Below are 13967 nucleotides of genomic sequence, written 5' to 3' on the forward strand. Positions count from 1 at the left end.
CTATAATCTGATGAATCAGAGAAGGACAGTTTGTTAAATTACACTTTTGGTGAGCACTGGTTTTGAGCAAAGTGAAATTATTCCGAGGGCTGACTTCCTCCACAGTTCATCGCTTTTCCCAGAGGTGAGAGTTCTTTCAAATTCTTGGGTACTGGCACCATGTGTCGAGGAGCCGGTTCTGCTCAGGCATGCAACTGCTGTTCTGGCTGAAGAAGAGTTGGTTTTTATATGCCGACTTTCTCTACCACTTAAGGCAGAATTAAACCGGCTTACAATCACCTTCCCCTCCCCACAACAGACAACCTGTGAGGTAGGTGGGGCTGAGAGAGTGTGACTAGCCCAAGGTCACCCAGTTGGCTTCATGTGTAGGAGTGGGGAAGCAAATCCAGTTCACCAGATTAGCCTCTGCCACTCACGTGGAGGAGTGGGGAATGAAACCTGGTTCTCCAGATCAGACTCCACCACTCCAAACCACCGCTCTTAACCACTGCACCATGCTGGCTTCAGATTTACATGAGAGTAACTTGGGAACACACAGACATGGTCTAAAAGGAAGGCGAGGTCATGTGCCTCCCCCACGTATCAGTGATGGGGCATTGCATCGTGTTTGCAAAGCAGAGCAAAAAGGGCATGATTTCTAGTGGAGAAGTGGGAGGAGGGCACTTAGCCCTTTCCTTGCCCACTACCCCGCCCCCAGCCACTTGCATTTATTTATTTATTAATTTAAAAATTCATCCCAGTTTCCCCAATACAATTTGTAAAGCAGTTAACATAAATACACAAAGCAAGACTGGATCTGCAAGGTCTCATGGGGGGTTGGGGAAGAATAAAACACACATGACCTCAATCTCCTCCATAATAATATTTCCTGGAGATTTTTATGCATGGGCTAGATGACCATCTGCCAGCAATGCTGATTCAATGACCTTAGGCAGATCATGAGAGGGAGGGCATCTTGGCCATCTTCTGAGCGTGGAGTAGGGGTCACTGGGGGTGTGTGTGGGGAGGTAGTTTGGAATTACCTGCATTGTGCAGGGGGTTGGACTACATCATAGAATCATAGAGTTGGAAGGGACCACCAGGGTCATCTAGTCCAACCCCCTGCACAATGCAGGAAATTAACAACTACCTCCCCCCACATCCCCTGTGACCCCAACCCTCCCCCCGCCATGTAGGATCCCACAATCAAAGCACTCCTGACAGATGGCCATCTAGCCTCTGCTTAAGATGACCTTGGTGGTCCCTTACAAGTCTATGATTCTAGAGTAAACTCTTAAGTGCTTGAGTCACTGCCATTGGGGGAATTAGCAGGCAGGTTTTCGGGGGTCCCCTTTTCTGAGCGATTTTGTGATTGTGGATCAGGGAGTCTGGACACTGTTTGGTATTTTTTTGTTGATTGTAAGATACATGATCTCGTCAGAGATAAATGGATCACAGTATACATTCAGAGGTAGGGACCTGCCCTAAAGCAAGAGATAGTTGCAAAGCTCTTGGCTGATACTGATCCAAATGTAATCCTCACCGTGGCAAAAAATTTATCCTATGGTTTTTAAATGATACTTCCTTTTAACTGTATTCCTCGGATATTGTATTTCAGTATGTTTGGTTATTTCTGTATTATTGAATTTATTGAACTTGTTTTGCTCATGACCTATTGGTCCGCGATCATAATGAACACAATAAAGGAAATAAGTACTTGAGCTGACCAGTGTTCTCCTCTCATGACTTCTTTTTTGAGGCCTTTAACTGATTCTCAGCTTCTCTGTGTCACAACCGTGGTATTCCTTGGTGGTCTCCCATACAAATACTTTCTAGGGTCCGGGCTGAGAGTGTGAGTCTTGGCTAAATACATTGGTTTAAACATTTTTCAGCATTTATCTGCATATGGAATTTCATTTGTCTTTGCTCAGGAGCAGGAGAGATATTCTCTGAAAAGCACTTTAAAAGAACATACTGTACTGTGTATTCTGATCTTGAATTTATTTCTTATTGACTTCCAGGGCACATCTTGTTCTTACTACCATGGAGTCCATAAGCTCAGTGAACATCACACCTTACACTTTGCCCATAGGAAATCCCAAGCTTGGGACATTGAAGATTTAGTGCGCCTGGGGAAGAAGCTGCGCTCCTGCGCCTATTTTGCAGCTCGGGAGCTCATGGCGGAAGCTGAGATCGTGTTTTGCCCTTACAACTATCTCCTAGACTCACAAATAAGGGAGAGCGTAAGTTTGTTGTCAAATGTCATTTCATTCATTACAATGCAAGTAAGATAAAAAAAATTGGCTAGTGAAGAGTGCATCTGAAGAAAGCCCCATGTTCTTGTTTCTAGGTGGCCAGTTTAGAGGAAGAGATTAGTGTGAAATTTTGTCAAATTATGTTCCTTGCGTGTGCCCAGATCCTTTGTTTATTTCAGTGGCTGCTTGTAGGAAATGGGATTTCTAGATATTAGACTCACTGTGGGGCTGGGTTGGGGAGTGGTGGAGGACGATTATTTTCTCACTGATCAGCCTATTCCTCCCCCTGAAGCGGGAAATATTTTTGATTGCGCCTTTGCCTCTTTCTAACTTCAAGGGGCTGATGGGCTCCACACCCGCTTAGCTTCAGCGTCAGGTGTCCCCAGATCAAGCACTGGGTGGTCTGCTCCTGATTTTCTTGGTTAAATGAAAAATGTCAGCTTCTCCATCTACATGTGGTTTAAAAAGAAACTTGCCATGGAGTCTAGACCAGGGACAGAGAGCTGCTGTTGGGGAAAGAAATGGAAGTGGGTGGGAGGGAAGGCCCACCATTGCCCTCCAAAAGTGGTTAGGTGCCAACTCTCTAAATCAGGGGTGTCAAGCTCAATTGTTATGAGGGATATGATATAAATATCACTTGGTCGGGCCGGGCCATGCCTCGCCAGTCCAGATTGAGAGTGGGGGGGGGGGGCTGCCTCGCAGGCCGGATAAGAGCTCTCAAGGGGCTGGTTCTAGCCCGCGTGCCGTAAATAAATAAATGGAAGCAACAATGCAAATTGTAGTGCAGTGTCTTGAGTTGTGTGGTATTATTTTTGTTGTTTTTGTTTTTTTTATTGCCAGTTATAAACTGGGGGGGTTGATCTTTTATAGATGGAGATTAACTTGCAAGGCCAAGTGGTCATTTTAGATGAAGCTCATAATATTGAGGACTGTGCGCGGGAATCAGCCAGTTACAGTGTGACAGAAGCTCAACTTAAATTGGCTCGAGAAGAGCTGGACACTATGGTGAACGGCAACATTCGGAGGAAGGACCATGAGCCTTTGCGTGCCGTGTGCTGCAGTCTGACAAAGTAAGCAAAAGCTAATTGAGTAGAGGTTGCTGTGGCATTTGATAAGAACGAGTCACCCTTACAGTCCTGATGGTTATGGCTGTTATGATCCCCATTTTAAAGCATCTAGATGAGGAAGTTCATGGTGTCCCCATTTGATGAGTCACTGTGTTAGTTTTTCTGTAGCAGTGGAAAAGGACAAGAATCCAGAAGCACCTTAAAGATTAACAAAATTTCTGGCAGGGTATGAGCTTTTGTGAGTCACAGCTCAAAGTGAAATTTTGTTAATCTTTAAGGTGCTTCTGGGCTCTTGTCCTTTTCCATCTGATGAGAGCTAGACAAATGATGGCCTATCCAAAGTGAGCCGCATGAGTAGCAGGCTCTGTTGCGGGGCTATACCACTTCAGGCAGCAGGTGATGGATCAGAGATGTAAAGGTTCTTCCATTTAAAAAGGGAAAAAAACCAAGTGCAAAAAATGACAACTGAAGGCATGTAACCGTTGAGAAGCAATGAAAGCCCTGTGTGATCCCTTCATAAAGATTAAGTATCCTTCTAGGTATAGAAAGGCATCTTGGATTGACGAGCTGTATATGTCTACAGTATCCTTGCCTTACCTTTTAACGCATTTCACTCATTCTAAAAGAGAAAATACTTCACAGGAGTTTTTCCAGTACTCCCCAAAATTTCCAATTTTTTCCATTGGAAAAATTGAAATAAAACTGCTTTTTTGGGGGGGGGGGGAACTGGTTTTTTTCCTGATCATTCACATCTCTACCCAGCACTGATACTCAGAGGTCTGCTGCCTCTGAATGTAGAGATTCTCTTTAGTCACCATGGTAGTAGCCATTGATGGACTTCTCCTCCATGTATATTACACTTTTTGCAACTTTGCTGGTTATGTACCGAATAAAAACTTGAACCTCTCCACCATGAATCTGTCTAACCCCCTTTAATAGCTATCTGCACTCATGGCCATCACTACCACCACTGGCAGTGAATTTCACAATTTAATTACTTGTTGAGTAAGGAAGTATTTTCTTCTATCTGCAAAATGAAGTCCTTTTGTTCTCAAAATGAATTCAGGTTCAGGGAGACAGCATGGTGTAGTGTTTAACAGCAGTGATTTGGAGCGGTAGACTCTGATCTGGAGAACCGGGTTTGATTCCCCACTCTTCCACATGAAGCCTGCTGGGTGACCTTGGGCTAGTCACAGTTCTCTCCGAACTCTCTCAGCCTCACCTACCTCACAGGGTGTCTGTTGTGGGGAGAGGAAGGGAAGATGATTGTAAGCTGGTTTGATTCTTTCTTAAGTGGTAGAGAAAGCCAACATATAAAAACCAACTCTTCTTCTCCTCCTCCTCCTCCGCCTTCCCCTCCTCAGGCAGGACTAAGGTTAGCACGATAAGGCTTGCCAATCTCCTGGTAGGACCTAGAGAGCTTCCAGAATTACAACTGATCTCCAGACAAAAGAGATCAGTTCCCATGGAGAAAATGGCTGCTTTGGGGAGTGGACTCTATGGCATTATACCACACTGAGGTCCCTCCCCTCTGCAAATTCCACTCTTGCCAGGTTTCAGCTCCCCAAATCTTCCCCAGTCATCTACACTTTACCCCCAGAAAGCTGGGTACTCATTTGACCAACCTCAGAAAGTCACATATTCATATAATAGAGGTTCCTTTTTTGAACCTTGGAAGGATTTTTCTAACTACTTTCCAGACTTGATATGCATTTTGTCTGCAGTTTTCATTGCAAGTCTGACAAAGGAGAGGTATTTAACAGGCTTCTCCAAGTAAAAGCATGTAAAAGAGGTAGCTTTGTGGCTCTTTCAGATGTTAAAAAAATCTTTTGTAACAGATGAAAGGAACAGAGCCTGAAGACTTGAATGCCTCTAGCCTTTTAACCTTATCAGAAAGGCTCAGGTTGATTTCCTTGTCAAGTCTGCCAACATTAGTGAAAGCACCAGGCGGAAAGCAGGAGATGAAACGTTAAAATGGCCAACAATTAAAGATATGTTGATAAAATAAAGCGGAGGTGCCACCAGTAAAGAAAACATTGTCGAAGTAATCTTGGGCCAGTCATTTTAACACTTTTCCAGGTTTTTGTGCCTGTTTGTCTTTAAAACTACTTCTAACTTAAGGAGTCTTCCCTAAATTGAGTCCTACGTGTCCCACCCTGCACAAATAATCCCTCCAAACCTTCAGTATTTTGAGAATGTTGTGGTCTAGAGAGGTAACGTAGATGCATTTGGTGGTATTTGTAAACTTTTTTTTCTTGGGAAAGCTAAGTCCCTGTGCTCCACATCTGTTTCATTCCCAAAGCCGCCTTTCAAAAATGGCTTGCTGTTGCCATAAGTCAACTGCGACTTGAAGGCGCTTTACACACACATCTATGTTATGAGGCACCTGCTGTTTGAGACCGCCCCCACCTGGGCTTGAACTGAGTTATTCAGTTCTTTGAATCCTGAACACATACACATGAACACATGCCTTATACTGAATCAGACCCTTGGTCCATCAAAGTCAGTATTGTCTACTCAGACCGGCAGCAGCTCTCCTGGGTCTCAGGCAGAGGTCTTTCACATCACCTACTTGCCTTGTCCCTTTAACTGGAGATGCCAGGGATTGAACCTGGGACCTTCTGCATGCCAAGCAGATGTTCTGCCACTGAACCTGCCCCTTTTATGACATTTTCATTGTCTTTCTGAAGCATTATCTGTTTGTGCTAGGAGTTTATTTTATTGGGAATGGATGTAACTGTAAGGAGTATGTTTTTCTTTTTGCCATCAGGTGATAGCCAAGTTATGGTGACAGCATAGGGTTTTCAAGGCAAGGGATATTCAGAGTTGGTTTGCCATTGCCTGCCTCTGCATAGCAACCCTGGACTTCCTTGGTGGTCTCCCATCCAAGTACTAACTGGGGCTGACCCTGCTTAGCTTCCAAGATCTGACAAGATCAGGCTAGCCTGGGTCATCCAGGTCAGGGCAAGACATATTTTGTAGACAATCAAATGTTTAAAAAGCATGTTTTCCCATCTTTTGTTCTCTGTTTCTTGTTTGTGTGTGTTTTATTGTTATTTGCAGTTGGTTAAGGGAAACCTCTGGTCAGCTTGTAGAGAGAGGTTATGAAACTTCCAGTAAAGTTTGGAGTGGACAGCAAATGGTGGCATTCTTGCACAATATGGGTATAACCAATGCTACATTTCCCATCTTGCAGGTAGGAATTTGTCATTCTTAATAGAAAACGTTATTTAGATGCCAATGCTGGGTGGCCAGGGGGTCCCAAGCTATTTAAAATCATATTTTATTGACAATGGAAAGTGCACACATTTTTCTCTATACATGTAATACCTAACAGCTGCCTAATAATTAATTGAAAACTATTCTAATGTATCTCTGTTCTTTCCTTACTGATCCACAAAAACAGCTTTGTGATGATTGTTTTAGAGAATGCTCCTTTTGAGGAGGAGCAATCCTAATGTGAAGTTCTGCAAATTTTATCAGAAAGAATTAACTTGCCACACTTGCAGAATGTCCTTGCAAGGGTAGGACAGATGTCTCAGTGATGCCTCTCTGACCATCAGGAGAGATCCTGGATTTCCAGTTTTTCAAAACGAAGTACAGGTTGAGTATCCCTTATCTAGACTGCTTGGGACCAGAAGTGGTCCATATTTTGGATCTTTCTGTATTTTTCAATATTTGCATATACATAATGAGATATCTTGGGGATGGGACCCAAGTCTAAACACAGAATTCATTTATGTTTTATATACACTTTATACACATTGCCTGAATGTAATTTTAAACAATATTTTTAAATAATTTTATGTACATTGAACCATCAGAAAGCAAATTGGCAGGCTGCTGAGGGCCTATGAGTGATGCCTGTATGCTGGTTCAAAAAGTCTGGTTTTCGAGTCAGTCCGAATATCGGATGTCCAGATAAGGGATACTTAACCTGTATTTTGTTACTAGAAATCCACAATTCAGCCATACTCATGTTAATTCCCAAATTGTTTTCAACTATCTTCCAAATAAATGATTGTCTCTTGATAAAAAAATCCTAGATTGCTTCCACTTTGCTCAGTGCAAATACTGATTTGTGGATGTTTTTATTTTTTGGCCTTGTACAGAAACATTTTGCAGCTGTCCTTGAAAAGGAAGAAAAAACAACAAAGTTTCAAGGAAAAGAAATGGTCGTTTCAGTTCCGGTTATAAGTCCTTCGACTCAGATTACGCTAAAAGGGCTGTTCATGGTCCTGTTTTATCTTTTTAAAGAAAATCATAGGTTAGTGGAACTGCATTTGCCTCCAGCGCTAATAGAAAAACATGAATTAAAATGTAACACTGCAGGTGTTTCTCGTGCTCGGCAGTGAAACATTTTGTGTTTGCTTGCTTGTACAGGTATGCAGATGATTATAGAGTCGCCTTGCAGCAGACCTATGCTTGGAGAAACGAAAATACGGTTGACCCTGAAGATGCCAACAGCTTTTTTGCAGTAGCCAAACGAAAATCCCGTCACAAAACAGCAGAAAAGATGCTCAGCTTCTGGTGCTTGAATCCTGCTGTGGTAAGATTGTTGGGGCTAAAAATAGTTTTCCTGCTTGTTTTACTACATATTGGCTAGAGATAGCAATTTGACTGTTAAAAAAAACCCCAAACCATTGGTTGATCTGCCAGTCAAATAATGTCAAATATTTTTCAAGTGTTAATCTCTGTTAGAATAAGAGAACAAGATATTTTACTTATCCGTGTGTCAGCGAGGGCATGCAATCGGACCCGGGATAGCGAGGTGGCTTTCGTTTCATCTCTCCTTCCCGTGGGAAGGAAGAGGCAACAGCCAAAAGGCTCGAGAGATCTCCACTTCAAAGTGACTTCCTGATTGTAATCCTGCTCTGATCTTAAGGTGTGAATTCTCTCTCTTGGTATTGGGGAACCTCTGATGTTTTGCATTTCAAAGATGTTACTTGTAAACATGCTAGTGTGGGTACTCTATAAGAATACCCTCCAAATGATTTGGCGCCATTGTAACGTTGTGTTTCATAGGTTACTGTACCCTTCCTTTCAAATAAATTCTACTTTAAACTCTCTGCTAACGTCTGGAGTAAAGTGGATGATTCCTGAGAGGCAACGGAGTCCTAGAACCTGACAGTACGTTACAATCACAACCTTTTTTGTTTTCGGGTTAGAAGTAGTATTAGGATGTCGGCACCACCCTCGGTCCCGCTCAACGCGGGAGAGGAGCTTCGGCAGACTCCCGCTGATATTGAGGTTGGTCAAGGAGCAGCGACCCCGGAGCAGCGCCCACCCGGGCCTACCGATGTCCCTGGGAGGCCGACGTGGACCCCCCGATTCTCGGAGACCGGGCAGCGGCAGAGAGCAGCGTCAGAACCAGGAGGCGACTTCTACCGGGGACCGCTGGCCGCTTGGTATGGAGAAGGGGAAGGGTGGAAGGACCCCACGCTCGCTCACACCCCGACCCTCACTGCAGAAGCGGCCACTCTGATACGCGGACAGAATCAGATGCTCGTTCTGCAGAATCGGGACCTGCAGACTCAGCTAGATACCTTGCAGCGAGACCTGGCAGCCGTTCTAGGGGCAGTGAGGGGGCTTGGACAGCCCGTGCAACAATCCCAAACGGGTTCACGGCCGACTACAGGACCGCTCGTTGTTGGGGAGGCTCCCACGCCCAGACGCCCTACGGCCAGAGACCTGAAGGTATCTTTCGACGGGTCCAGCTCACAGTTGTCTCACTTCTTACTCCAAATCTCCGGCTTTATGAAGGACCAGGGGGAGACCTTTGCCTCGGAAGAAGCTCGGGTCAGGTATGTGATCAGCCTGCTGGAGAAGGAGGCAGTGGAGTGGGCAGTGACAGCGGCGGAAACTATGCCCCGAGTTTTGGCATCCCTGGATGAGTTCTTGTGCGCTCTACGACGCCGGTTCGAAGACCCCCACCGGGGGGAAAAAGCAAAGATTGCCATGCGTCGTTTGAAGCAGGGAACCCGCTCAGTGAGTGAGTATGCACAGGACTTTTTATCTTTGTCGTGCAAGATAAGGGAGTGGAGTGAGGCCACAAAGGTCCAGCATTTCCGCGAAGGGTTGCGGTGGGAAGTGCTGGATGGCTGTTTGACTTTGGGAGATCCAGAGTCCGTGGAAGAGTGGGTAAATTTGGCAGCTCTAGTGGAGAACCGCAAGCTTACCCTCCAGTTCTCCAAGGATCGTCCTTCGAAGACGATCCCTATCCCGCCCACGAGAGGGGACAGCGCAGCAGGTCCCAGGCGAGAGGGAAGACATCGAGGAGTCTACAGTCTCGACAGGGCACGTCGGTTCAGGGAGGGAGCTTGCCTTCAGTGTGGGAAGATGGGTCATTTTGCAGCAAGATGTACCAACACGCCGTCAGAAGGGACGAGCAACAGGGCGACACAAGAGCGGGAGGCGACACCACCTCGGAACCTGGAGCACAGGAGAGCGGAGGGGACGAACGGTCGCCGGGGGGCGGCGGCCCTGCAAGCGGAAACCTCATCGGATCGTGGCACCCGAGATAGCTTCCGAAGCCCCTCACCGGCAAAAAACGAGGACGGCCTTCTGTGAGGGAACCGGCACAGAGGGCACCCTTGGAAGAAACCAAACCGGCTCCATGTAGGGTGAGTGACCAGGGAGAGACATTGCTGATACCTGTTGTATTACGAAATCCCCAAGGGGGGGAACCGGTGGCCGTTGTGGCTATCGTGGACTCCGGGTGCTCCCGGACCCTAATTGATCAGGCGGTGGTAGAACGTCTGAGAATTGGGACTCGAGAACTGGATCAACCCTTACATTTCCATCAAATGGATGGGAGTGACCTGCGGGGGGGGCCGGTTCATTTGCACACTCGCAAGATGTGGCTGGGGGTGGGAAACCACTGGGAACAGATCCACTTCACGGTAGTGCCTAAGATTTCCTACCCGGTGGTCCTCGGCGTTAATTGGTTGGCGGGACATAACCCGAGCATTGACTGGGAACAAAGGCGGGTGGTGTTTGGAGCTCCTCAGTGCGAAAAACACAGCCGGGATGATTTACCCGGGGGCGAAGGGGGAAGCGCCGCTGCCTTGGAGGAACCCACGTTGCCCCCAGAATATAGTGATTTCGCAGATGTATTTGAGGGGACGGACTGTGACTTATTGCCTCCTCATCGCACTACGGATTGTGCCATCGAACTGATTAAGGACGTTAAACCGTCCAAGGCCCGAGTTTATGCCATGAGTTCTCAAGAGAAAGCAGTGCTGCGAGAATTTCTGGACAAGAACTTGGAGCGGGGCTTCATACGACCGTCCAAAGCTGCATTTTCTTCTCCCTGCTTCTTTGTGAAGAAGAAAGGTACATCTGATCTCAGACTGTGTGTAGACTATAGGGGGCTTAACGCGATTACTGAAACTAATGCCTACCCCCTTCCCTTAATCCCAGACCTCCTGAGTGTGTTACAGGAGGGTTGTATTTTCTCGAAAATTGACCTGGCGGAAGCCTACTACCGGGTCCGGATCAAGGAGGGGGATGAAGCTAAGACAGCCTTTTCTTGTTGTTATGGGTTGTTTGAATTTTTAGTCATGCCGTTTGGTCTGTCTGGGGGGCCCTCGTGCTTCATGCAATTAATTAATGAGATTCTACACGACCTCCTATTTAAAGGTGTGGTAGTTTTTTTAGACGATTTGCTCATTTACTCCAAGGATCCCGCAGAGCACAGGGAATTGGTGCGGGAGGTGTTGCGTCGTCTAAGGGACAATCATTTGTATGCTAAGTTATCAAAATGTGCATTCAACCAGGACCAATTGTCGTTTTTGGGCTATGTAATCTCGCCACAAGGGTTAAGCATGGATCCGGAGAAAGTGAGGGCAGTGTTAGAATGGGAACCTCCCAGAACTCGCAAACAGGTTCAGCAGTTCTTGGGGTTTGCGAACTTCTATAGAAATTTTATTCAGGATTTCGCTCAAATAGCTTTGCCTATTACTGATTTGCTTAAAACCAAAGGGAAGGGGCAAGGGGCCACTTTTGCACAATACCAGGTACCTTGGACCGCCAGGTGTCAGGCGGCTTTTGAAACTCTTAAGGAGCGCTTTACCTCTGAACCCATTCTGGCGCACCCAGATTGCTCCAGGCCATTCACTTTACAGGTAGATGCCTCGGACAAGGCGATGGGAGGCGCACTCCTTCAGAGGGATGATCAAGGGAGGCTTAGACCCTGCGCATATTTTTCTAAGAAGTTCTCTGGCCCTGAACTCAATTGGCCAATTGGGGAAAAAGAGGCAATGGCGATTAAACATGCACTCACGGTTTGGCGACAGTTCCTGGAGGGGGCTGCCGAGCCCTTTGTGGTATGTACTGATCACCGCAACCTCGAATCTATTTTGGGTCAGCGGAAGCTGTCAGCCAAACAAGTGCGTTGGTCTACCTTCTTCTCTAAGTTTAATTTTACCATCAAACACATGCCTGGGAAAGAAAACTGCTTAGCAGACGGACTGTCTCGCATGCCGCAATATGAGTGTCAGGTTGAGCGGCCGGTGGGTTCTCTTTTCACACGGGAACACCTGGGTTTGACTCCAGAGGGGAATAGTGCAGGAGTTCTGACCAGAGCGCAAAGCCGCGCGGCGGCACAGGACTCGAGTTCGAGTTCCCCTCGTGAAGTGGTCGCTCCCACCTCCTCATCCCCAGCAGTCCCCGGAGAACTCTCAACCACTACCGCTGGGGAGGGGGGGGGAATCTCCCAAATAGAGCGAAGGGAACAGGCTGAAGGGCCGGTACCCACCCCCTTGCCGGGGTCGGATGTCGCCATTCCCCGCCTCTGGGCAGTTCCAGAAAGCCTCCCGGAGGTAGTCAAGAAAAGGTGGGGGGAGGCTCTTCAACGGGAGCGGGAGGAAGAATCTATCCCGTCCCAGATGACGGACAAAAACGGTATCTGTAAGAACAAACATTACGTACCCAGGGAACTGAGGCGGGAGGTATTGGAACGGAGCCACAGTTCAACAATAGGGGGACATTTTGGGTTTGCTAAATCCTTACACCTAATAAGAAGACAGTTTTGGTGGCCTGGGATGCGCCAAGACATCGAAGTATTTATCAAATCCTGCCCTGTGTGCGCAACTAGTAAACGTTTGATGGGAAAACCCCCGGGATTATTAAAGCCCCTAGAAACTCCCGAGGCACCCTGGCGAGTGATTGGGATGGATTTCATAACAGACCTCCCATCCAGTCAGGGGAAGACTGTCCTGTGGGTAATCACGGATCTTTTCTCTAAGCAAGTTCATCTCGTACCGTGTGAAGGGATGCCATCTGCACATAAACTGGCTCGCTTGTTTGTGCACTGCATATTCAAATTGCACGGATTTCCACGGAAGGTCCTGAGTGACAGGGGCTCCGTGTTTGTGTCCAAGTTCTGGAAAGCGTTTTTAGGAATTGTAGGTGTGCAGTTGGGTTTGTCATCTGCCTATCACCCCCAGACGGATGGGCAGACCGAAAGGGTTAATGCGGTGATGGAATGTTATTTGCGTTGTTTTGTTAATTATCACCAAGACAATTGGGTTGATCTGCTGCCACTGGCAGAATATGCCTACAATAACTCGGTGCACTCTGCAACCGGGGTGAGCCCATTCAAAGCAGTTTATGGAATGGATTTTGGACCATTAGGGGCTGTACCCACCCCGCCAGAAGGCGATCCCCCCGAGGTGTCTAAATGGGCTCACACAGTGAGGAACACTTGGCCCTGGCTTGTAAAAAACCTGGAACAGGCTAAAGATAGGTACAAACTACAAGCAGACAAACACAGAACACCTCAGTGGGAATTGAGGGTCGGAGAAAAGGTGTATCTTTCCACTAAGAACCTCAGGTCTTTACGCCCGTGTAAAAAATTGAGCCCACGGTTTGTGGGCCCATTTTCTATCTCCAGAGTTATCAATGAGGTTACGGTAGAGCTGGAGCTACCCAAATCCTTACAAGGGGTGCACCCGGTGTTTCACGTGAGTCTACTAAAACCCTTTCTACAAGCACCAGAATGGCACCCCGAACCCGAAGCGGCAACTCCCATCATGGTACAGGGCGAACGGCACTTTGAAATCTCCAGGGTGCTCGATTCTCGGAGGCGCAGGGGCCGACTGGAATATCTTGTGCGTTGGAAACATTTAAATTCCAGTCACGATGAGTGGGTGTCCGCTGTTCACGTACAGGCTCCAACCCTTGTAGCGGATTTCCATCGCCATTACCCGGACAAACCAGGAAATCTGGAGGGGGGGCCTTTGGGGAGGCGGAGTGTCAGCGAGGGCATGCAATCGGACCCGGGATAGCGAGGTGGCTTTCGTTTCATCTCTCCTTCCCGTGGGAAGGAAGAGGCAACAGCCAAAAGGCTCGAGAGATCTCCACTTCAAAGTGACTTCCTGATTGTAATCCTGCTCTGATCTTAAGGTGTGAATTCTCTCTCTTGGTATTGGGGAACCTCTGATGTTTTGCATTTCAAAGATGTTACTTGTAAACATGCTAGTGTGGGTACTCTATAAGAATACCCTCCAAATGATTTGGCGCCATTGTAACGTTGTGTTTCATAGGTTACTGTACCCTTCCTTTCAAATAAATTCTACTTTAAACTCTCTGCTAACGTCTGGAGTAAAGTGGATGATTCCTGAGAGGCAACGGAGTCCTAGAACCTGACACCGTGAGCTTGATA

At 46.9% G+C, this 13967-nt stretch overlaps 1 protein-coding gene across 1 annotated transcript in view; it reads left to right on the forward strand.

The window, feature by feature from the left end:
- Nucleotides 1-13967, forward strand: part of BRIP1 (BRCA1 interacting helicase 1) — a 189686-nt gene that overhangs the window by 50878 nt on the left and 124841 nt on the right. The window contains exons 7-11 of the mRNA XM_056865031.1: nt 2001-2222; nt 3105-3304; nt 6365-6497; nt 7414-7568; nt 7685-7850. Coding sequence (XP_056721009.1) covers nt 2001-2222; nt 3105-3304; nt 6365-6497; nt 7414-7568; nt 7685-7850 — 876 coding nt within the window. The remainder of the gene's footprint in view (nt 1-2000; nt 2223-3104; nt 3305-6364; nt 6498-7413; nt 7569-7684; nt 7851-13967) is intronic.

This window comes from Euleptes europaea, chromosome 19, assembly GCF_029931775.1.
Source record: "Euleptes europaea isolate rEulEur1 chromosome 19, rEulEur1.hap1, whole genome shotgun sequence".
Classification (NCBI taxonomy): domain Eukaryota; kingdom Metazoa; phylum Chordata; class Lepidosauria; order Squamata; family Sphaerodactylidae; genus Euleptes; species Euleptes europaea.